This window comes from Megascapheus bottae, chromosome 21, assembly GCF_031878675.1.
Source record: "Megascapheus bottae isolate mThoBot1 chromosome 21, mThoBot2.hap1, whole genome shotgun sequence".
NCBI classification, from domain to species: domain Eukaryota; kingdom Metazoa; phylum Chordata; class Mammalia; order Rodentia; family Geomyidae; genus Megascapheus; species Megascapheus bottae.
The window spans coordinates 11,788,142-11,814,027 of NC_143529.1; the positions used below are offsets into that span (position 1 = coordinate 11,788,142).

Here is a 25,886-nt window from a genome sequence, read left to right on the forward strand (position 1 = left end):
CTAAGAATGTGGCTTAGTGGTAGAGTGTTTGCCTAGCATGAGGAAGTCCTAGGTTCAACTCCTACGTGCCACACAAAAAGAAAAAGCTAGAAGTGGGGCTGTGGCTCAAGTGATAGAGTGCTGGCCTTGAGAAAAAGAATCCTAGGACAGTGCCCACACCCTGAGTTCAAGCCCCAGGACTAGTGGGGGGGAACTATAAACAAAAATACTTCTGCACTAGCTAATCCCCACCTAAATACTTTTAAGAAGCCTTCATACATTTAGGAAAGTAAACAAAATGAAAATGAAAAATTACATATTCACATTATTCTGGATAGGTGAAACAGCCAGATCTGTTTTTCAGTATTGGCAAAAATATACACCTTGTCAGGTGCCAGCAGCTCATACCTGTAGTCCTAGCTAATCAGGAGGCTAAAATCTGAGGATCATGATTTAGAGGCAGGCTCAGCATTAAGTCCATGAAGATTCTCATCTCCATTTAACTACAAAAAGCTAGAAGTGAGCCTGGAGCATGGTGGCTAATACCTGCAGTCCTAGCTACTCAGCAGACTGAGATGTGAGGATTGTGGTTCAAAGCAAGCTCAGACACTAAAATGTCCGTGAAATTCTTATCTCCAATTAACCACCAGAAAATGGGGAGTGTTGCTGTGGCTCAAGGGACAGACAGGGCAGTAGCCTTGAGCTGAAGAGCTCAGAGACAGCACCCAGGCCTAGAGTTCAAGCCCCATGACAAAAAAAAAAAAAGGCAATCTGGAAGTGGAGCTGTGGCTCAAGTGGTAGAGAACTAACTGTGAACACAAAATCTAAGGGACAGTGCCAAAGCCCAGAACAAAAAAAAAAAAAAAAAAGGGCAACTCATGAAGATTTTCTAAAACTGAACCTTACATCCAGGCTCTATTTAATAATTATGATAAATGTCAAATGACTCTAACTTATAGAATTCAAATTATTATTTCATTTACAATCAATTGAAATTCAAATGTATAAGAGTCATTAAGATTAAGCCAATCTGCCTTTTTTCAACAAGCAACTTAAGATGGATAGGTAAATTGTTAGGTTTATAAAACCGACTCAAGTTAGGTTTGCTCTTTCACATATTCAGAGGCACTCCACCTGAGATAACAGTGGAAATAGGATTGTACATACGCAGAGAGATAGGGTGAATTTTGTGATTCAGGACAGTCAAAAGGAAAAGTTAAGCACTCTAAAAGGAACAAATAAGGTATTTTCATTTCATCTAAAGTTTAAAGATGGCCAGGAGTTTGGCCTAGTGGTAGATTGCTTACCTAGCATACATGAAGACCCGGGTTCGATTCCTCAGTACCATATACATAGAAAAAAGCCGGAAGTGGTGCTGAGGCTCAAGTAGTACAGCTCTAGCCTTGAGAAAGTCCAAGAATAGGGCTCAGGCCCTGAGCTCAAGCCCAGGACTGGCAAAAAATAAATAAAAGTTTAAAGATTTGCAACAGAGCTAAAGAGAATATAAAAGAATATACCAAACTTTTAACTAGACAACATTTTGCAAACCATTAAAGAAACTGAAATTATCACCATAAACCAATTAAGAATTTTTGGCATGCCCATTTATTCAACGGCACCATACAGGAATGTCAATTTTTTTTTAAAGCAAAACATTGAGTATTTTAAAAGATATTATGGTCTTAATTCTTGATTCAAAAGGCACTTCAGTAATTTTCAGTAAAAGTTATTAACATCATCACTATACAGTACTGAAGAAATATTTGTACCATATGCAAATAATTTCCAGTACTATGCAAGAAAACCTTTAGTTTTTTTCTTCTATACATTTAAAATAAATGAGCACTAATGCGGTTTTTACAAATATTGTTTATTTTAAGGAGGCTGGTACAGACAGTGTCCATTTAAAACCCATGTCCCAGGCCAAAAAGTACAAATAAAATCAAAAGGAGCAGTGTTCTGTTGTATACACTTCTTCATGAACAACTTTATTAACTTCTAATGAAAATTAGAACTTTTCTGGGTTCTTCTGACAAGATTATTTTTTTAAATCTTAAAACATTTTCTCTTCAGTGAAGCCATCTTTGGAGTTAAGCATCACTCTTACCATGTCTGCCAGCTTGATTCCAATCCTGATATATTCCTCTTCTTTTGGTCCAAACCCTCAGACTTTAACAAGTAGCTTCAAGTTAAGAAAAGGTCATTTTCCCACAGTTCAGTTCTATGAAAAACTTCCGTCTACCACTGAAAGTCATAGTCCAGGAGTGAAGCAATCACATGCTAGAACTTCAGTGCCAATCGGAAAGTCTGTGAACACTCACATTGGTCGATCTTACCTAAGATTGCAGTTCTGAAAAGTGGCCTCTCTGTGCACATACGTCATTTTTTAGAATGAGAGGGCAATGTGAAGGGGGCTGAGGTTTGATCACCAAAAATCAGCACAAGGAAAACAAATGATAATGAATAATGAGCACTAGAATTCAAATTAACAGATGTTTTAAAGAGATGGAGTGCCAGTATTCAGTTCCATTTTGAACACCACATTACAAAAGAACTATTTTTAAAAATAAAAAAGGATTGAGGCAAAAGAAAAGATAAAAAGAATATCTAAAACGTCGAATGACCCCCCGTTTGTTCCTGATAAACTTCAATCACATCTTCTTCCTCCATTCCCAGCTGTAAGAGGAGAGAAATGTTAGTAATAGGATATGAATGCACTATTTTTAAATAGGTTGCAATTATGTGGCCACTATCTTAAAGTGCAAGAGAAAACAAACATGTTCCAAGAATCCTATTTTCTTTCATCTAAAAAATTCTAGAAAAGTGGGGGGTGTCACTTAGTGATATACCTGCCATATCCAGGGTTCATTCTTTCCTCCAACCCCAGAAAAAGAATAAACACAAAGTTATGTCCTCCTTCTGGTATGGACTATCCAGCCCATTCATTTTACTCTCATGTGTCAATTTCACATCCAAATGATTCACTATATAAAGCTGAAGTGTTAACAGGGTGTGACCAACTCACACTTAATAGTCCTAGCAACACAAGAGACTGAAATCCAAGTTTGAAGCTAGCTCAGACTTTCTTCTATCTCCAATTAAACACCAGGAAAACAGAAGCGGCACTGTGGCTCAGTGGTAGACTGCTAGAGTAAACAAAAAGTGCCCAGGTACCATGACTGACATTTTAAAAAAAAGTGATAGATATTGAGGCCAAGGTATCACTTTAAGAAATTATCTATGAAGTTTACAAGTGTATGCCTATGAATAAATTGATTATTAAAAACTAAATGATCTAAATTAACTTCACCATCTGGGTCCCAGAGGCACCTGGAATTCTACTACCTAAGGAGGCTGACATCTAAGGATCCAGGTTCAAAGCCAGCCCAAGCCCAGGCAGGAAAGACAATCTTTTTTTTTTTTTTTTTTTTTTTTTTGCCAGTCCTGGGCTTGAACTCAGGGCCTGAGCACTGTCCTTGGACTTTCTCAAGGCTAGAGCTCTACCACTTGAGCCTCAGCACCACTTCCGGCTTTTTTCTATATGTGGTACCGAGGAATCGAACCCAGGTCTTCATGCATGCTAGGCAAACACTTTAACCACTAGGCCAAACTCCCGGCCCGAAAGACAATCTTATTTAAGCACAAAAAGCTAGAAGTGAAGCTGTGGCTCAAATAGTAAAGCAGTAGCCTCGAGCACAAGAGCGCAAGGACAGCATTCAGGCTCTGAGTTCAAGCCCCAGGACTGCACAAAATAGATTAATATAACCTAGCCAGTAGTGTTAAAAGCCAGAAAAGTGAAGCTGTGGCTCAAGTGCTAGAGCACTACCCTTGAACAAAAAAACTCGGGAAGTTCAGGCCCCAGGACCAGCACAATAAATATTAATATCATAAATAAAGGACATTAAATATTATGCCCTGAGATTCTTATGTGTTGTAGCCAAAAATACAGCTTGAATCAAGTTATGAGAAAAAAGACAATCCCAAAATATGAGATACTCTAGAAAATACTGGGTTGACCAGAAAACTGGAAGTGGCGCTTTGGCTCAAGTAGTAAAGCCCTAGCCTTTAGCTGAAAAGCTCAGAGACAACGCCCAGACCCAGAGTTCAAGCCATACACCTGGCAGAAAAGAAGAAAATATTGGGTTGTAGTCTTCAAAAATATCAATTTCAGAAAAGACAAGGGTAATAAACTGTTAAAATCTAAATTGTGGGCTAGGAGCACAGCCTAGCTGTAGAGTGCTCACCTAGCATGCATGAAGCCCTGGGTTTGATTACTTGGTACCACATTCTTAGAAAGAGCTAGAAGTGGTGCTGTGGCTCAAGTGCCAGAGCTCTATCCTTGAGCAAAAAATGTCCAAGGACAGTGCCCAGGCTCTGAGTTCAAGCCCCAGGACAGGCAAAAAAAAAAAAAAAAAAAAAAGCTAAATTGTGAGACCCTGAGTAGAATCCCTAAGCCCTAGTATCACCAACACAAGCAACTAAAACATGAAGATACAGGAAGCTCATAGCTCATACCTATAATCCTAGCTACTCAGGAAGCTCAGATTTGAAGACTGAGGTTCAAAGCCAACTCAATTGAAAAAGTCCATGAGATTTTCTCTTTTTTTTGCCAGTCCTGGATCTTGAACTCAGGGCCTGAACACTATCCTTGAGTTTTTTCAGGGCTAGTTTTCTATCACTTAGGCCACAGCACCATGTCCAGCCTTTTCTATGTATATGGTACCAAGTAATTGAATCTGGGTCTGTGCATGCTAGGCAAGTACTCTTACCACTAATCCAAACTCCCGGCCACAAGTCCATGAGATTCTTATCTTCAACTAACTGGATATGCAAGAGTATTTTGTACCTGTAACCCAAATTATTGAATAGAGGAATTTTTTTAATTTATTTTGGCCTGGTGCAGTGGTTCATGTCTATAATTTTAGCTTAGGAGATAAAAGATCAGAAAGGTGTCAGTTTCAGGTAAGTTAACAAGCGCCAGGTACTGGTGGTTCACACCTCAGCAGGCTGAGATCTGAGGATTGCAATTCAAAGCCAGCACTAGGCAAGAAAGTCTATGAGACTCATATCCAATTTAACCACCAGAAAACCAGAAGTGGAGCTGTGACTTAAAGTACTACTAGCCTTTAACAAAAAATGCTCTGGGCTAGACTCAGGCCCTGAGTTCAAGCCCTATGACTAACCCAAAAAAAAAAAAAATCTAGCCAGGGTACTGGCTCATGCCTGTAACCCCAGCCATTCAGAAAGCTGAGATCTTAAGACTGCGGTTTGAAATCAGCCCAGGCAGCAAAGTCCATGAAACTCTCATCTATAATAAGCTACACAGAAAAAGCCAGAAGTGGTACTGTGGCTCAAGTGCCAGAACATAAGCCTTGAGCACAGAGAGGATCAGGAACAGAGTCCAGGCCCTGAGTTCAAGCCCAGGACTGGCAAATAGAATACATAAGACAGAAACAGACATGGTAGAGTGGCTCAATAAACAGTGCCTACCAAGCAAGTACAGGCTCTGCATTCAAACCCTCATATATGCCACAAAATATATGTACATGTATGTATACATTCATGTGTGTACACACATATTTTTTTTAATATTGGGGGGAACAGAACTATGCATACTACACACATGCTCTACCACTGAGCTACAACCCCAATCTTTGTGTTTTTAATTTAAAACTTTTTTTTTTTTTCTTCCCAGTCCTGGGCTTGAGCTCAGGGCCTGAGCACTGTCCTTGGACTTTCTCAAGGCTAGAGCTCTACCACCTGAGTCTCAGCACCACTTCCGGCTTTTTTCTATGTATGTGGTACCGAGGAATCGAACCAGCTGGGTTCTAGTGCCTCACATCTGTCTAGCTATTCAGGAGGATGAGAACTGAAGATCACAATTCGAAGCCAACCTGGGAAGGAAAGTCTGGGAGATTCATCTGCAACCAACCACCAGAAAACTGGAAGCAGCACTGTAGCTCAAGTGCTAGCCTTGAGCAAAGAAGCTCAAGGACAGTGCCCAGGCCCTGAATTCAAGTCCCATGACGGACAAATAAATTCAAAAAAACGTTTTTAACTTCAAGAGGATACTTACTTCTTTTGGAGTATGGTTATCAGCAATTCTCTGACCTTCAAAGAGAAACCTGAGTGAATTCATTGGAACTCCCTGTAAACAAACAAACAAATAAATATAGGTGAATCTTAAATTGAAAAACACCACCCAAAAGAGCATAATATTAAAAAAAAAAAAAAAAAAAAACTAATCCTGGGGCCAGGCCTAGTGATAAGAGTGCTTCCCTCGTGTGCACAAAAACCCAGGTTTAATTCCTGGCGATACCAAATACATAGAAAAGTTGGAAGTGGTGGTGTGGCTCAGGTGACAAAGCACTTGCGTTGAGGAAAAATCTCAAGGACAGTGCTCAGGCCCTGAGTTCAAGACCCAGGACTGGCAAAAAATGAAAATAAAACCCTAATCCAGCCAAGTGCAGTGGCTCACACCTGTAATCCTAGCTACTCAGGAGGCTGAGATCTGAAGCAGAAGGTTCAAAGCCAACTTGGGCACTAAAGATTGTGACTCTTATCTCCAATTAACCACTAGAAAACGGGAAGTGGCGCTGTGGCTCAATGGGTAGGACAGCCAGTGGTTTACACTTATAATCCCATCTATTCAGGAGGCTGAGATCTGAGGATCACAGAAGCCAGCCTGGGCAGGAAAGTCAGAGAACCTCCTATCTCCAACTGTATGGCCAAAAGCCAGAAGTGACTTTTTTTCTCCTTTTTCAAAGGCCAGTACTAGGCCTTAAACCCAGAGCCTTTCAGTCTTGCTCTGCTTTCTGGCTCACAATAGTGGTTCTGCTGCTGAAGCCACACACCCACTTCTGGCTTTTTGCTCGTTAACTGGAGATCAGAAGCTTGAGGATTTGTCTGCCCAGGCTAGTTTGAACCACTATCCTCAGATCTCAGTTTCTTAGCTAAGATTATAAGCATGTTCCACTGGTACCAAGTATAATTCATTGTTTTTTTCTTTGTGTAATTCAATCATTTTTTGTTTTTATGGGTCATGGGGCTTGAACTGTGGGCCTAGGCCTGAGCTCTTCGGTTCAAGGCTACTGCCCTACCCCTTAAGCCACAGCCTGACTTCCTGTTTTCTAGTGATTAATTGGAGATGAGAGTCTTCAGTGCTGGGCTGGCTTTGAACTGTGACCCTCAGATCTCAATCTCCTGAGCAGCTAGGATTACAGACGTGAGACATGCAGCCGTATAATCCAATCTTAATAAATTGAAAACTTCCAGTTTTCTTGAGTGATTTAGATCGTTTCACTTTAAAATATACTTTGCTTATTTCTTATATCTATTAATTCCAATTACATTTATTAATTTTGTTTTTGTTTTGCCAGTCTTGGGGTTGAACTCAGAGCCCAGGCACTGTCCCTGAGCTTCTTTTGCTCAAGGCTAGAACTTTACCACTTGAGCTACAGTGCCACTTCCATCTTCCTCTGTTTTGGGGTTGGAGATTTAGCTCAGCAGAAGAGCCCTTGCCTGGCAAGTACAAGGCCCTGAGTTCAGTCCTCAGCCCTGGGAGTGGGGGGGAAGCTATAAAAGACCAAAAATGAACACATAAATAAGGCAACTCTGTTTATGTGGTGGTGCTGAAGAATCAGTGTCTGGTTTAATGAACATTTTTTTTTTCGGTCGTGGGACTTGAACTCTGGGCCTGGGCATGGTCCCTGACTTCTTCAGATCAAGGCTGCCCTATTCCTTAAGCCACTGAGCCACTTTCACTTTTCTGGTGGTTAATTGGAGATAAGAGTCTCATGAACTTTTTGGTGCCTGAGTTAGCTTTGAACTATGATCCTCAGATTTTAACCTCCTGAGTAGCTAGGATTAGAGGCATGAGCCACCACACCCGCCCTTAATGAACATTTTTAAGCACCATGTTATGCTATCTTATTTTACCTTCATGAGGTGATTACTATAATATTCTCATTCTACTAATGAGAAAAACACACACACACACACAAAGGTTAAGTAACTTTCCCAAAGTTACTCAGCCAAGCAATAATGGAGCCTAAACATGAATCAAGTGAGTTCAAACGTAGTAAATACACCTACTCATCTACCTTATATAAAATAAAATGTCAAGATTTAGTATTAGACTTCTATATTGTTTTTAAAAGCAAGAGTTATTACTGAAACATGAACTATAATTAGCAGCACTCAGTAGTACTATGAAGACAATACTACACTTCTTTCCTTCTGTAATGAATTGACAATAGTAAAAAAAATGTGGGGGAGGGCCAGAAGCTTGGCCTAGCATACACAAAGCCCTGGGTTCGATTCCTCAGTACCAGAAGTGGCGCTGTGGCTAAAGTGGCAGAGTGCTAGCCTTGAGCAAAAAATGTCCAAGGACAGTGTCCAGGCTCTGAGTTCAAGCCCCAGGACTGGCAAAAAAAAAAGAGTGGGAGAAGGACAATAATCTATTAGCAATATTAATACTTTTTTTTTTGTGGTATTAGAGTTTGAACGGAGGATGCCATGGTCTTTTTGGCTTGCCTGCTCAGTTAGTATCCTACCACTGGAGCCTTACCTCCAGCCTGGATCTTTTGCTTATTTTTTTTTTTTTTTTTAACCAGTCCTGGGGATAGAACTCAGGGCCTTAGCACTGTCCTTGGGCTTTCTCAAGGCTAGGGCTCTACCACTTGAGCCATAGCCCCACTTCCAGCTTTTCTATGTATGTGGTACTGCGAAGACTCGAACCCTGGTCTTCATGCATGCTCGGCCAACACTCTACCACTAGGCCAAACTCCTGGCCCCTTTTGCTTATTATTTTGGAAATGGAGTCTACCACTCTTCTGCACAGAATGGCCTGAAACTGCAATCTCCCCATAGCTACCAGCACCCAGCTAGAATTTCAGTTTAACATATGGAAAAATACTTGTGGTTAGAAACACAAGGAATTTTCTTTTGTGTGTGCAATAGTCCTGGGGCTTGAATTTAGTGCCTGGGTGCTGTCCCTGAGCTTTCTTGGTTCAAGACTAGCACTCTACCACTTGAGCCACAGTACAACTTCTGACCTTTTCTGGATACTTTATTGGAGATAAAAATCTCACAGACTTTCCTGATAGGGATAACTATAGCTTCAAACTGCAATCCTCAAATGTCAGCCTCCTGAGTAGCTAAGATTACAGTTTTGAATCACCAGCGCCCTACTAGGAATTTTTATAATAACCACCAATTCAACTTGCCTTCATTGTTAGAAACATTTGAAAGCCATTAAGATAGAAACATTCATTTGAAATGTCTATAATTGAGTCACTTTTTTGAGTATGTGTTGTCCTGGAGCTTAAACTTACGGCCTAGGTGCTGCTCTAAAGGTTTTCTGTTCAAGACTAGCACTCTACCACTTAGAAGTCACAGTTTCAATTCCAGATTTTTAGTGGTTAATTGGAGATAAATCCCACTGAGCTGAGGGCCAGCAGCTCTCATCTGTAATCCTGTAATCCTAACTACTCAAAGACTGAGATCTGAGGATTGAAGTTTGAAGTCAGCCCAGAGACTAAAGTCTATGAGACTCTCATCTTCAATTAACCAACAGAAAACTCGAAGTGGCACTGCACTAATTAGCCTTGAGCACAAAAGCTCAGGGACAGTGCTCAGGCCCTAAATTCAAGACCCAGGATAATCACTTAAAAAAAAAAAAGCAGGGGCCGGGAGTTTGACCTAGTGGTTAAAGTGCTTGCCTAGCATGCATGAAGACCCAGGTTCGATTCCTCGGTACCACATACATAGAAAAAAGCCGGAAGTGGTGCTGAGGCTCAAGTGGTAGAGCTCTAGCCTTGAGAAAGTCCAAGGACAGTGCTCAGGCCCTAAGCTCAAGCCCAGGACTGGCAAAAAAAAAAAAAAAAGCAATGATGGGCTGGGAGTTTGGCCTAATGGTAGTGTGCTTGCCTAGCATGCACGAAGACCGGGGTTTGATTCCTCGGTACCACATGCATAGTAAAAAGCCGGAAATGGTGGCTGAGGCTCAAGTGGTAGAGCTCTAGCCTTGAGAAAGTCCAAGGACAGTGCTCAGGCCCTGAGCTCAAGCCCGGGACTGGCAGGGAGAGGGGGGGAAGGGGGGGGAATGAAAAGACTATAGACTTTCTTGCCTGGACTAGCCTTGAACAACAATTCTCAGATCTTAATCTACAGAGTAGTTAGGATTACAGACATGAGCCACAGGAAAAATAACTGAGTTACTTTTTTAAAGTATTTCCTTACTAATTCAAATTCTGAAACTAGCCAAACAAGCAAATGAGCAATAAAAAAAAAGGGTATGAAAAATGCTAAAATTAGGATGATTTCCTCCAGTTCCTAATGGTAAAAGTAATAAAACAAGCTCATTTTCCTTTTGACTACCTTCTATAAAAAAAAAAAAAAGAAGAAGCAGGTGCTGGTGGCTCACGCCTGTAATCCTAGCCATACAGGACCCTGAGATCTGAGGATCACAGTTCAAAGCCAGACTAGGCATGAAAGTCTGTGAGACTCTTATCTCCAATTAAACCCTCCCCACCAAGAAAATGGAAAGTGGCCCAGTGGCTCAAATGGTAGAATGCTGAGTGCTAGTCTTAAGTGAGCTGAAGAGCTTAGGGACGGCACCCAGGCTGAGTTCAAGTCCCATAACCAACCAAAAAAAGGAAAAAGCATTGTATTTAATAGTAAGTACACAAACCTGTCTTTGACAGTATGATTCTTTGAGTTTCTTGAGATGTGTTGTCATTTTCACTTTAAAGTGAATCTCACTGCTATCCTAAGGAGATAAAAGAACAACTATTATTACTCTTTGTACAAATTACTTACTCTGCATAAAGCAAATTATTTAATTACATATATGAATACATATAAGCTATAAACTTTAACCATGTCACCTATATTTTTCCACTAAAACATTCCCTTTATCATTAACACAATTCATCACATACTGAAGTAGCAGGGCACTGGTGGCTTACACCTGTAATCCTAGCTATTCAGGAGGCTTGAGATCTAAGGTTCACAGTTCAAAGCCAGCACGGGCACAAACAAAAAGTCAGTGAGACTAATCTCCAATTAATCACCAGAAGACTGGAAGTGGCACTGTGGCTCAATTGGTTCAGAATTAGACTTGAGCTAAAGAGCTCAGGGACAGGGCCCCGGCCCAGAGTTCAAGCCCCATGACTGACATTAAAACAAAACAAAACAAAACAAAATAATTTGAATTATCCTCAAAGTTGCTTCATATCTACTTATTATAAAATAAGTTTTGGGGGATGGGGAATTTGGCCTAGTGGTAGAGTGCTTGCCTAGCATGCACTAAGACCGAGGTTCAATTCCTCAGTACCACATGCAAAGAAAAAAGCCAGAAGTGGTGCTACAGCTCAAGTGGTAGAGCTCTAGCCTTGAGAAAGCCCAAAGACAGTACTCAGGCCCTGAGTTCAAATCCCAGGACTGGCAAAAAAAAACAAAAAAAAAGTTTAAGAAGCCGGGAGCATAGCCTAGTGGTAGAGTACTCGCAAGCACACAGGAAGCCCTAGGTTTGATTCCCTGATATCACAGAAAAAGCTGGACATGGCGTAGTGGCTTCAAGTAAAAGAGCACTAGCCTTGAGAAATACCAAGGAGAGTGCCCAGGCCCTGAGTTCAAGCCCCAGAACTGGCAATAAATAAAAGTTTGGGGTTCTTTTTGTTTGGGTTTTTTTTTGTGGTTGTTGTTGTTTGTTTGCTTGTTTTGCCAGTCCTGGGGCTTAAGCTCAGGGTCTGAGCACTGTGCTTGAACACTTTGGCTCAAGGCTAACACTCTGCCATGAGCCACAACACAACTTCCTTCTTTTTGTGTGTGTGTATGTTGTACTGAGGAATTGAACAAAGGGCTTTGTATATGCTAAACATGCATTCTACCACTAGGTCACACTCCTGACCATAAAATAAATTTAATAAAACAAAGACAATCTGTCTTAGAAGTTAAAATTATCAGTATAAGGCAGACACTGTTGGCTCATACCTGTAATTCCAGTTATCCAGGAGACTGATATCTGATGATAACAGTTCAAAGCCAGCCCAAGCAGGAAAATCTCTGAGACTATCAGCCATCAACCACTAAAAAGTTGGAAGCACAGGGCTGGGGAGTTATCCTAGTGGTAGAGTACTCGCCAAGGATGTATGAAGAATGAGGTTGGATTCCTCAGTACCAGATACACAGAAAAAGCTGGAAATGGTGCTGTGGTTCAAGTAGTAGAGCCTTGAGAAAGCCCAAGGATAGTGCTCAGGCCCTGAGTTCAAGCCCAGGGACTGGAAAAAAAAAAACAACAAAACTTGGAAGTACAGCTGTGATTTAAAAGTGGTACAGCACTAATGTTGCTCAGGCACACCAGGCGTGGTGTCTCATGCCTATAATCCTAGCTACTCAGGAGGCTGAGATCTGAGGATCATGGTTCAAAGCCATATGGGGCACTAAAATCCATAAGACTCTTATCTCCAATTAATCACTAGAAAATGGAAAATGAGGCTGTGGCTCAAGGGGTAGGGTGGTAGCTTTGAGCTGAACAACTCAGGGACAGCGTCAGGCCCAGAGTTCAAGCCCATGACCCACGGGAGGGGGGCAGGGGGGGGAGAAAAAAAAAAAACCTCAGGCTCAGGACTGGGAGTTTGGCATAATGGTAACAGTGCTTGCCTAGCATGCATGAAGACTCAGGTTGAATTCGTTGGTACCACATACAGAGTAAAAATCAGAAGTGGTGCTGTGCCTCAAGTGGTAGAACACTGTCCTTGAGGAAAGCCCAAGGACAGTGCTCAGACCCTGAGGTCAAGCCCCAGAACTGGCAAAAGGAAAAAAAAAAAAAAAGCTATCAGTCCTGGAGTTCAAGTACCAGGACCAGCAAACATACAAAAAAATTATCAGTATAAATTAATATATTAAAGAATACATTTCTTAGCCAGCCACAGTAATCCTAGCTACTCAGAAGGCTGAGATCTGAGGATTGTGGTTCAAAGTCAGCCTGGGCACCAAAGACTAGTGAGATTCTTATCTCCAATTAACCACCAGAAAACCAGAAGTGGCACTGTGGCTCAGGGGGTAGGGCGGTAGCATTGACCTGAAGAGCTCAGGGACAACAGGGTCCAGTCCCAGGACCAACAAGAGAGAGAGAAGGAGGGAGGGAGGGAGGGAGAGAGAGGAGAGAGGAAGAAGAAGAAGAAGAAGGAGGAGGAGGAGGAGGAGGAGAAAGAGAAGGAGGAAGAGGAGGGAGGGAGGGAGGGAGGGAGAAAGAGGGAGAAAGAGGGAGAAAGAGGGAGAAAGAGGGAGAAAGAGAGAAAGAGAAACCTGTAAGAATAACTCAAAACAAGTACTTCCTTCCCCCACTTCAAAAAAGGCACAGAAGATGGTTAAACCTAAGTGAATAGTATATATCATATAAGAATAGATCCAATGGAATTAATAAGATACAGACTAGAGTCTAGAAAAATGGGATGCCAAAAGAGAAAATGATTAAATAAAAGTGAAGAAAAGGATTGATCCACTTATCAAGAACAAACCAATCAAGAACAAATTTTATTTGGAAAAATTAAGGTAATCTAAAACAAAGTAACTTATAAAACAGTTGTCAGACTCCTCTTCCTTCAACAGATACATTATGGGAAAGATGCTTTTTTTTGTGTAAGTCATGGGGCTTGTACTCTGGGCCTGAGCGCTGCTCCCTGAGCTCCTCAGCTCTAGGCTAGCACTCTACCACATTGAGCCACAGCACCACTTCTGGTTTTCTGGTAGTTAACTTTTTTTGTCCATGACACAGAAAAGTCCATGAGACCTTTATCTGTCCAGGCTGGCTTTTAACCATGGTCTTGAGATCTCAGCCTCCTGAGTAGCTAGGATTGCAGGCATGAGCCACCAGCAACCTGGATAAGATGCTATTTTTTAATTTTTTTTTCATTTTTTTATGTCTTTGCCAGTTCTGGGCTACTTTTTAAAGTAACTTCTCTTAACCATTGTTTTCCTTTATGTTCACACCCTAGAGGAGAATTAAAAAATAAAAATAAGAAAAGGGAAAAAAAAGAAAAATTCACCTGTCCAATGACTTTGAGTTTAATGTACTCTCCTTCCTTCTTATCTCCCAAGTCTTCAGTTGAAGGTTTTGCCTCCTGAAAGAAATTTCAAGATATAAGTTGCTACATGATATCTTAATTACTTATAAGCACCTAGAGTATAGAATCTGTACCTGAGAACACAGAAATTATTTATCTGCCATAAAGCAAAAGTCTTAAGACAATTACTTTCCCAAATCCAGGTTCACTAAAAATCAAAAAAAGGTCTTATCATCACATCTGAAGTAATGGTCTAAAACTACCATGCATCAAAATCACCCTAAGGATCTGTTAAAAAAAACTATTGACCAGGAGTTGGTAACAGACCCATGCAATTCTAGTTATTCAAAAGTAGATCTAAGGACTGCAGTTCAAAGCCAGCACCAGCACAGGCAGGAAAAGGCTATGAGACTCTCATCTCAAGTTAATCACAAATGTTTGAAGTGGAGCTGTGGTTTAAGTGGCAGAGCACTAGTTTTGATAAGAATGAGCTAAGGGATGGGCCAGGAGTTTGGCCTAGTGGTAAAGTGCTTGCCTAGCATACATGAAGACCTGGGTTCGAGTCCTTGGTATCACATAATACATAGAAAAAGCTGGAAGTGGTGCTGTGGCTGAAGTGGGAGGGCTCTAGCCTTGAGAAAGCCCAAGGAAGCCCTAGGAATTGAAAAAAAAAAAAAAAAAAAGAAGAGCTCAGGGACAGCACTTGGTCCTGAGATTAAGTCCCAGTAACAGTATAAAAAAAATAAACACCAGAGGGCTGGGAGTTTGGCCTAGTGGTAGAGTGCTTGCCTAGCATGCACGAAGACCCAGGTTCAATTCCTTGGTACCACATACTTAGAAAAAGCCAGAAGTGGTGCTGAGGCTCAAGTGGTAGAGTTGTAGCCTTGAGAAAAATCCAAGGACAGTGCTCAGGCCCTGAGTTTAAGCCCAGGACTGACAAAAAAATAAAAAATAAAAAAAACACCAGAGCCTGGTGCAGTGACTCACGCCTATAATCCTAGCTATTCAGGAGGCTGAGATCTGAGGATCAAGGTTCAAAGCCAGTTTGGGCTCTTTTCTCCAATTAACCACTAGAAAATGGGAAATGGGTTTGTAGTTCAAGGGATGGGGCAGTAACCTTGAGCTGAAGAGCTCAGGGACAGCGCCCAGGCCCATTGTTCAAGTCCCATGACGTACAAAAAAAATAACTAAATAAATAAACACCAGCCTGGAGGCAAAGACAAGTGGTACAGCAACTATCCAAGCAAGGTATGTTCAAACCTGAGGTATATGAGGTGAGGGAGGAGAGTTTGAGATGTTTATAACAAATTCTGCTGGACATAGAACAACTTACAAACTGCTCTGCAATCAACTCTTATTAACCACAGGGAGTTTATCCCCCATGAATTCTTAGTCAAGCATTCTAAATCCAACATTATCTTCTCATAGTCTATTAAATGAGTAACCTGAGAATTTATCACATGTGATATATCTTGTATAACACATGTGATAAAACAGTTTAGACATCAGATTTAATATTTAAGTAAATACCCACTTTATACTAATTTCAAAAAATTAATCCATTCCCACTAAGAACCAAATTTTACTTTACAAGTAAGGCAGAACCATTACTTTACAGTAAAACACCCGAAATTAACAAAACACATTAAACTAGACATAGCTTTTTACTTGAAGATACAATCTAGAATCCAAGAAAATGCTTAAATAATAGAACCTGACTTATTAGGCTGAACCCTTACTTGTTTTTAATTTGTTTCAACATTTGCTGACTGCTGAGTATTAATGACAGCAAGCAAAATTAACCTCCTTTACTATTCACCTGAAAACTAGAAGACTGTCTTCAGTCTCACAACTACATTTCTATAAATTGATATTCACAGTAAACAGATACTTTGAGTATCTACAAGGCAAAGATAGATTATTCTCTGCAGTGAATAACAATAAAAAGCAAGGAACTCCTGGTCCTGTCTAAGAGGAAAGAGAAGGATGGTACAAAGCTTTGACACACAGGACAGCCTTTAGTTGCAAAACATCAGCATAAAAGTGAGCTACACTATATCCTAGGGAATATAAGCTAAAAAGGCTACTCAGAACAAAGAGCTCAAGCCAGGCACTGCTCATGCCTATCATCCTAGCTACTCAGGAGGCTGAGATTTGAGGGTCAAAGTTCAAAGCCAGCCCAGGCAAGAAAATCTATTAGACTGTTATCTCCAATTAGCCATTGAAACACTGGAAGTGGTGCTATAGCTCAAAGTGGTAGAGCACTGGCCTTGAGCTGAAGAGCTCAGGGACAGTGTCCAGGGCCAGAGTTTAAGCCCCACAAATAACCCCCCACCAAAAAAAAAAAAAAAAAATCTTTTCCAACCTCCAATCTATCATCTGCAATACTTCAGATCCCTCCTAAAGCTGAGCTTCTCAGATCCTGTAAACAACTCTGATCAAAAGCATCAATGGGGGAGCCAGGAGGATGACCTAATGGCAGATTGTTTACCTACTATGCACAAAGCCCTGGGTTCAATTCCTCAGTACCAAAGACAGAGAAAAAGCCAGAAGTGCTGCTGTGGTTGAAGTGGTAGAGTACTAGCCTTGAGAAAATCCGAACACAGTGCCCAGGCCCCAAGTTCAACCCCCAGGTCTGGCCAAAAATAAAAGCACGAGTGGGGGATGGGATGTGGTTTAGTAATAGAGTGCTTACCTAGCATGCACAAAGCCATGGGTTTGATTCATGGGTGCCACATACCCAGGAAAAAAAAAAAAAAACATAAGTAGCATTATGGCTCTAGTCTTGAGAAAGCCCAAGGACAGTACTCAGGCCCTGAGTTCAAGCCCCAAGACTGCCACCCAAAAAAAAAAGAAAAAAAAACTCCACACAAAACAAAACAAAAAAGCACGAATGGGTTCCTCAAAAAAACTAAAAACAAGCCAGGCACTGTGGCTCACGCCTGTAGTCCTATAGTCCTAGCTACTCAGGAGGCTGAGATCTGAGGATCAAGGTTCAAAGCCAGCCCAGGTACAAAAGGACATGAGACTAATCTTCAATTAACCTCTAGAAAATGGGAAGTGGGGCTTGGCTCAAGGATAGGGCGGTAGCCTTGAACTGAAGAGCACAAGGACAGTGCCCAGGCCAAGTTCAAGCCCCATGAACCACACACACACACAAAAAAAAAAATCCCAAAAACTAAAAAAAGACCTTCCCAATGACTCAGGGATGTGCTTCTTCATATGTATACAAAATCATATACACACTAAAACAAATTCCAAAGACATGAAAACAAAGGACTTTCTATTTTTTTTCTTTGTTTTTGATGACTTTGTATTCTTTACCTTAAATACACTCTATTTATGTGCACATCAATGGGAGGGTGGGAGTAGGCACAGAATCAGAGGAAAGTGGGTGAAAAAAATAGCAATGGAGGGCCAGGAGTTTGGCCTAGTTGGTAGAGGGCTTGCCTAACATGTATGAAGCCCTGAGTTCGATGCCCAGAACCACATACACTGAAAAAGTTGGAAGTGGTGTTGTAGCTCAAGTGGTGGAGGAGAATTAGTCTTGAGAAAAAGTGTCCAATAACCTAAGCTCTGAATTCAAGCTCCAGGACTGACTGGCAAAAAAAAAAAAAAAAGGCACTGGAATGCACTGGCTGCACTGGACATTGATGAAAGTGAACTCTGGAACTCCTGGAAGGGAGGGAATAGGAGAGAATTGAGAAGGTAACAACTATGGGACACTATGGGAAAGGAAACATACTTATATACCTGACACTTGTAAAAGTAACCCTGCTGTGTGTCATCTCCAAAACAAACTAAAAAAAAAAAAAAAAAAGCTCTAGTGGGGGATAGGAATGTAGCTTCGTAGTAGACTGCTCACCTAGCATGCACAAATGGTGCCACATACACAGAAAAAAACCATAAGCAGTATTGTGGCTCTAGCCAAGGACAGTACTCAGACCCTGAGTTTAAGCCCCAAGACTGGCACCAAAAAACAAAACAAAACAAAGCATTCAGAACTTCCATTACCAAGCTCAATTATTTTTTTTCTTTTTTTCTTTATTTTTTGGTTGTTGTTGTCAGTCCTAGGGCTTGAATTCTGGGCCTGGGCACTGTCTTTGAGCTCTTCAGCTCAAGGCTACCCCCCTATGCCTGAGCCTGGCATTGTCCCTGGAGTTCTTCAGCTCCAGGCTACTGCTCTATCCATAGAACCAAGTGACACTTCCACACTAGGGGTTAATTACACAGTCTTTAGTGCCTGGGCTGACTCTGAACCATGATCCTCAGATCTCAGCCTCCTATGTAGCTAGGATTACTGAGCCACCATGCCTGGCCTCAAATATTATTTTTCTCTCATCACTTTCTGTTTGCCAGTTGTAGAGCTTGAACTCAGGGACTGTATGCTGTCCCTGACTCTTTTGCTCAAGACTAGTGCTCTACCACTTTGAGCCACAGCACCACTTCCAGATTTTTTGGTAGTTAACTGGAAATAATAGTCTTACAGGGACTTTTCATCCTAGATTGGCTTTGAACCCTGATCCTCAGATCTCAGCCTCCTGAGTAGCTAGGATTACAAGTATGAGCTACCAGTACCAGCTTACCAGCTTACCTCTAACTTTTAATACAAGGATTCTGTTGAATTGGACTTCCTTCCCCATCTCTTCAGTGATACTGGGATGTGAAGTCAAGACACTGGTACTTGTCAGGGTAGCAACCTATCACTTGAGTAAAGCTTCTGCCTTGGTTTTTGCTGATTATTTGGCAATAAAGTTTGGAGATGCCTGACTGACTGGCACTCTCAGCTTCTGAAATTATCTTGACGTCTATTTTATTCATGCATCAATTTGCATCAACGGATAAAAACAGTATTTAAAAACAAACCAGCTGGGTATCAGTGGATCATGAGTGTAATCCTCACTACTCAGAAGGCTGAGATCTGAGTATCACAGTTCAAAGCTAGCCAGTGCAGGAAACTGAGACTCTTATCTCCAAATAAATAACTCAAAAAAGCCAGCAGTGGTGCTGTGGCTCAAGTAGTAGAGTGATCACCTTAAGCAAAAGAAGCTCAGGAATAGCATCCACACCTACAGTGTTCAAGCCCCAGGACTAAGGGGAAAAAAAAATCAAATACTATAGCAATCCATTGCTTTGCTTTAATAATTCCAATTTCAGTGTATTATCAACTTACATTACTCCCATTTAATCTGACTTCTCTAGTAGTCTTTTATCTTTCCTTCATAGTCAAACTTTCTGGTAAGAACCCTATTTGCTGGCTGGGAATATAGCTCAGTGGTAAAATGCTTGCCTAACAATCAGGAAGCCCTGGGTTCAATTCCTCAGTACCACATAAACAGAAAAAAACAGAAGTGGTGCTGTGGCTCAAGTGGTAGAGTGCTAATCTTGAACAAAAGCAGCTCAGGGATAGTGCCCAGGCCCTGAGTTTGAGCCCCAGGACTGGCAAACAGCTAGTATCTGGACCACAGTGGTTTAAGCCTGTGGCTCAAGCTTGTAAACTGTAGCTACTTGAGAAGCTGACAAAGGGAGGAGTGATGGCTCAAGGCCAGTCTAGACAGAAAAGTTTGAGAAATCCCTTCTCAACTCTACTACTGAACACAATGATATGCACTTGTTATCCTAGTTTATGTGGGAGGCTGAGATTGGGAGGACTGTGACACGAAATCAAAAAAGTTCGAGACTCCATCACCATAGAGGGAACTTGGGACACCGTGAAATGAGCCCACAATGCAGAATACATGGAAACCCTAAAAGTAGGAGGATCATACTGGTTCAAAAGATATGCCCAGAGCTGGGCACAGTGGCTCAGGTCTGTTATCCTAGCTACTTAGGAGGCTGAGATCTGAGGATCGAGGTTCAAAGCCAGCCTGGGCACTAAAGACTGTAAGACTCTTATCTCCAATTAACCACTAGAAAACCAGAAGTGGCGCTGTGGCTCAAGGGGTAGAGTGGTAGCCTTGAGCTAAAGAGCTCAGGGACAACGCTCAGGCCCAGACCCACAAAAAAAAAAAAAAAAGAAAAGATAAGCCCAGATAGAAAGCAAGACCCTATTTTTTTTTTTTTAATCAGTACTGGGCTTTGAACTCAGGGCCTGAGCATGAGCACTATCCTTGGGCCTTCTCAAAGTTAGAGCTCTACTACTTGAGCTACAGCACCACTTCTGGCTTTTTTCTATGTATGTGGTACGAAGGAATCGAACCAGGGTCTTTGTGCATGCTAGGCAAGCACTCTTACCACTAGGCCAAACCCCCAGCCCCAAGACCCTATTCTTAAAATAGCCAGTGAAAAATAGGCTGGAAGCATGGATCAGTGGTACTACCCAGCAATTTGTATGCTGACAATTCAATCACATGGACAGAATACCCGCAGTTATTACCAATCTGTTTCCTTTCCAGCTACACAGGATTGTTCATTCTTACTGAAAGAAGCAATTCTGGGAAAACTGCAAACAAATCAAAACGAATACAAAAAAGTATTCATTCACTCAGATTTGATGTTATCTTTGGTATCTGTACTCAGGAGGGTTCTTCTCCCTTCAGCTTTTTCACTCATGGCTAGTGCTCTACTACTTGAGCCATAGCTACACTTCCAGGTTTTTGAGTGGTTAATCTGAGTTAATATGAAGGAGAAAGAGGAAAAGGAGGAAGAGGGGGAGGGCGGGAAAGATAAGATTAAAATAGAAAACATGGCCAGGCGATGGCTCACATCTATAATCCTACTCAGAAGGCTGAGAGCTGAGGATGGTAGTTCAAAGGCAGCTTAGCAATAAAGTCCATAAGACTCTTATATCCTATTAACCACCAGAAAACCAAAGTGGTGCTGTGGCTCCAGGGGTAGGGCAGTAACCTTGAGGTGAAGAGCTCAGGGACAGTGCCCAGGTCCAGAGTTCAAACCCCATGACTCACCAAAAAACAAAAAAAGTCTCACAGGGACTCTTCTGCCTGGGCCAACTTCAATCCTCAACCTTGTTCCTCAGATCTCAGCCTCCTGAGTAGTTAGGATTACAGGCATGAGCCATACCAGCATGGGTGGTATCCTATTTTAAAATGTGTTAACAATATTGTAATGCTAAAGGAAAAAGTTCTTCTCCTTGAGATATGCACTTAAATGATTTACAAATGACACCTGCAATCCTAGCTACTCAGGATGCTAAAATCTGAGTTCAAGTCCCACGACCAATAAAAAAGAAGCCAGAATCTGTCAGGTGCTGGTGGCTCACCCCTATAATCTTAGTTACTCAGGAGGCCAAGATCTGAGGACCATAGTTTGAAGCCCATCTGAGCAGGAAAAAGTCTGTGAAATTTGTACCTCCAATCAACCACTCAAAACCCAAAGTGGAGCTGTGTGCCTCCAAGTGGTAGAGCACTAGTCTTAAGCAAAAGAAGTGAGGGACAGGGCCTACTCTAGGCCCTGAGTTCAAGCCCCACCACCATCAACAACAACAACAAAAAAGTCAGAACCAAACACACTTGTAGGAGACCACTTCAAAAACAGAAAAAAATACTGTGTTTGCAATTTTTCTGTTTTCCTTTCAAGGGAGGAAGGGAGTGGAGTAGAAATGCCATAGAGTTTCCCTATGTAGCCCAAACTGCACTCCCAACTATTCTTCCAAACGCTGGACTACCGCTCTGTACCACCACACCAAACCACAATGTTTTATCCTATATCTGAGTGATCTGCACTAACGTGTTCAACTTGGGAAATTTTCAGCAATTCTTATGTGCATGTTTGTATGTATATTAATTTTGGTAGACCTTTTACGGAACTGTTCTTAGGTGTTTAGAACAATGAGCTCAAAGAACAGAACTCCACCCTTCCTTCCTTTAGGTCTTTCCCTCAAGGTCTTCTTTGGCTCCAAAAAGGCAACTGAATGTACAAATAAGGGCGAGGGCTGGGAATGTAGCTCAGTGGTAGAATGCTTACCTAGCATGCACAGTTCCACATACACAGAAAAGGCCACAAGTGGCACTGTGGCTCAAGTAATAGAGTGCTAGCCTTGAACAAAAAGGAAGCTCAGAAACAGTGTCCAGGCCCTAAACTCAAGTCCATAAATAAATAAGTAAATAAATAAGAAAAAGCATATGGCCAGAGACCGGGATGTAGCTAAGAGGCGAAGGAAGGAAGGAAGGAAGGAAGGAAGGAAGGAAGGACGGACGGACGGACGGACGGACGGACACCACACACACAGAGTTTAAATATAGCCAGGCTGGGAATGTGATGTAGTGGCAGAATGCTTTACTACTAGCATGCATGAAGCCTATTCCTTGGTACCACATACACAGAAAAAGCCGGACATGGCCCTGTGGCTCAAGTGGTAGAGTGTTAGTCTTGAGCAAAAAGGAAGCTCGACAGTGTTCAGGCCGAGTTCAAGCCCCAGGACTGGGATAAAAGAAAACACGGGCCCATCTAGGCACCAGTGACTCATGCCTGTAATGCTAGATACTCAGGAGGCTTAGATCTGAGGATGGAAACTCCAAACCAAGCAGACAAAAAGACCTTAACACTCTTATCTCCAACTAACCACCAGAAAACTGAAGTGGAGCTGGGTCTCCAAAAATTAGTGTCACCCTGGGGCCCGGAGTTTGGCCTAGTGGTAGAGTGCTTGCCTAGCATGCACGAAGACCCGGGTTCAATTCCTCGGTACCCACATACATAGCAAAAAGCCAGAAGTGGTGCTGTGGCTCAAGTGGTAGAGCTCTAGCCTCGAGAAAGTCCAAGGACAGTGCTCAGGCCCTGAGCTCAAGCCCAGGACTGGCAAAAAAAAAAAAAAAGAAAAAGAAAAAGAATTAGTGTCACCCTTGAGTGAAAAATATCAAGGTCAGCATCCAAGCCCTGAGTTCAAATCCCAACAACAAAAAAAACAAAAACAAAAAATTTCACTCAACATCCACCAAAGAATGAGAGTAGCCAGGCCCAGGTGGCTCACAACTGTAACCCTAGCTACTCAGGAACAGATCTGGAAGATCTTGGTTCAAGGCTAGCACAGGCAAGAAAATCTGAAAGATACCATCTTTAAAATAACCAGCAAAAAGCAAAGCTGGAGGCATGGCTGAGTGGTGGAGCACCAGGTTAACAATTATGAGGCCCTGAGTGAAATCCCAATATCCCAAAAAAAAAAAAAAGAAAAAAAAATAAGAACTAAAATAACAATGTCCTAGTATTAATAGAGCCTCAAAGATACTCCTGAAAATAATGTGTTCTTGCTTCCCTATTTACTTCTTTTTTGTTGGTGGTGGTGGTGCAGGAACTTGAACTCTGGGCCTGGGTACTGTCCCCAAGCTCTTAAGCTCAAGGCTACTGCACTACCCACTGAGCCACAGCGTCACTTCCCATTTTCTAATAGTTAAGGAGATAGGAGTCTCACATTTTTTTTACTGCCCAGGCTAGCTCTGATCTGTGATTCTCAGCTATCAGCCTCCTGAGTAGCTAGAATTACAGATGTGAGCCACTGCAACACCTTATATCATTCTTAAACAGGCTTTCAAATTGGAGCAAAAATAATTCTGCACTTTACTTCATTATTCTTTCTGTATATTATTCTTCTATCAAGCTATCATAATCTTCAACATGCTTTCTAGCTAAGTTCAAGCATCAAAATATAAGGTTGATAAGAGTAAGCATTTACAGCTGTTCTTCCCTCCCTGGTAACAAAGTAAACAACTGACTAGGGCAATACTGATAATGATATTTTCATATCAACTTGGGAATTAATCTACATTATTAGCAAGTAAATCCATCCAAAACTAATCTAGATTATGAGTAAGCTTTAAAAATGCATTAGGTGCTGTGGCTCAAATGGTAGAGCTCTAGCCTTGAGAAAGCCCAAGAGCCCAAGGAAAGTGCCCAAGGCCCAGGACTGGCCAAAAAATAAAATAAAATAAAAATGCATAGTTGGACTGGAAGCAAGGCCTAGTGGTAGAGCTTGCCTAGCATGCACGAAGCCCTGGGTTCAGAAAAAGGCGGAAGTGGTGTGACTCAAGAGATAGAGTGCTAGCCTTGCAAAAGCTCAAGGACAGTACCCAGGCCCTTAGTTCAAGCCCCAGGACTGGCCAAAAAAAAACATGCACAGGTGGCTGGGAATATGGCCTAGTGATAGAATGCACAAAGCCCTGGGTTCAATTCCTGGGGCCAGAAAAGGCTCGAAATGGTGCTGTGGCTCAAGTGGTAGAGCACCAGCCTTGAGCAATGAGAGGCTCAGGAACCTGAGTTCAAGCCCCAGGATTGGCAAAAAAAAAAAAAGGGGGGGGGGAGAGGAGTATTTGGTACAAATCATTTGCTTTCGCCAACTGGTACAAAACTGGGTTAAAAGCCAAGGGAATAAGTGTGCTAAATTTAAAAGTTCAAGTACATCGTGAAATTAAAAAGTTTTCCAAATAATTATCACTAAGCAAGTTAGTCCAAAAGTACTGTAAAACCCAAAGTCATTTGAATGAAGACCAGAGCAAAACCTTGAGAATTAAAAACAAGTCACAAACTTGGTTAATTAGAACAAGATAAGGAAGAAAAACTTCAGGAGAAAGAAAAAAAAACAATCACTCCTAATTGAATAAATCCAGGCAAATTTCTTGACACTAACACTGAGATGGGGCACGATGCCTCTAACTGGTTGCTTCTTCAAATGTTCCGCAACTGCTCCACATACAATTTCCCTGCCATTTTCTTCAAAAGTACCAGTCACTTGGAAACTCGTGCTCAGATGAAAGGGCTTTTGTTGCTCTCAATAGTTTAGCTTGCTTGACTATTCTGAGTGCTCTCTTACAACTGGAGAATCGATGAGCCAATCCTGAGTAAGAAGTAGGAAAGTACAGAGAAGACAGCGCTGCACCCCCCAGATGGAAAAAGGATATGGAAGAAAGCAGCAAGGGCCTGGCCCTAGTTACAATCCTTACTGAAAGAAGCTTTTCCTAAGTTCCCAGAGACTAGGTCCCCCTCATTCCCTACCCATTCGGCCGGGACTAAGAACCAAATCGTGGAGTGCTGCCACTTCTGAGGGACACAGAGCCTTCCGGGCAGGGATTCTCTCCCGTTACATAACTGGGGCCTAGGCCTTGCTTCTACTATTAGACCTCTGGAGACGTCTGCCGGGCTCCCCAGAGATCCTCTCGGGAGGTGGAAGCGGGGTTCTGCACCTGGTCCACCCGGGAGAAAAAAAAGGGGGGAGGGGGGGACGACGTAAAAAAGCTGCGACCAGAGACGCCAGAGCACTGGGGATGCGCGGCGAGACCCGAAGGGGCGGGGCGGCGCCCGGAGCCCCGCCACGGGCACGGGCGTCCCTGGCCCTAGCCAACTCCCCTCCAAGCCCGCCCAGCCCCCACCAGCCTTCCCTTCCCCCACGCCGTACTCCCCTCCCCCGCACCTCCATCTCCTCCCCGCCCCCCCGGCCGAGCAGCAGACGGGCCACCGAGCAAGGTCTCCACCACCGCCACCGAGAGCTCCGCACCCAGTACCTGGTCAGACATCGTGACAGTGGCTTCACCTGGAGGACTCTGCACACCAGCGGCCGCAGGCAGACAGTTCCTCGCTCCGGGGTTTACAAATCCGTCTCCTTTCCCTACAGCACAACACCGCGGCTGCAGGGACTTCCGCTTACGCCTTGCGTCACTTCCGCCGCGCACACCGTGGGCGGGGGGCGTGGAAGAGAGGGAAAGGGAGGCGGGAAAGCTTGTTGGGGGAGTGGCCTGGGGGTGGGACGGCGGGCGGGCTGGGAAAGCGGCTTTGTGGAGAGCTGAAGGAGGGAATTAGGGCCTTTTTCCTCCCCAGGGCACCTACAGCCTCCCACCACCAACTAGACTTTCCCAGCTCAGCCAAGAAGAAAAGCCCTGGGGCCTCGCGTCT

General features: G+C 42.5%; 1 protein-coding gene across 1 annotated transcript; it reads right to left on the minus strand.

Annotated features, from left to right (window-relative positions):
- Positions 1-1,828: 1,828 nt before the first annotated feature.
- Sumo1 (small ubiquitin like modifier 1) lies at positions 1,829-25,650 on the minus strand. The gene is given in 5 exon segments (XM_090354608.1): positions 1,829-2,655; positions 6,056-6,127; positions 10,673-10,750; positions 14,034-14,108; positions 25,499-25,650. Coding segments are annotated over 5 exon segments (393 nt in total). The 5' UTR covers positions 25,511-25,650; the 3' UTR covers positions 1,829-2,499.
- Between the last annotated feature and the right edge of the window lie 236 nt (positions 25,651-25,886).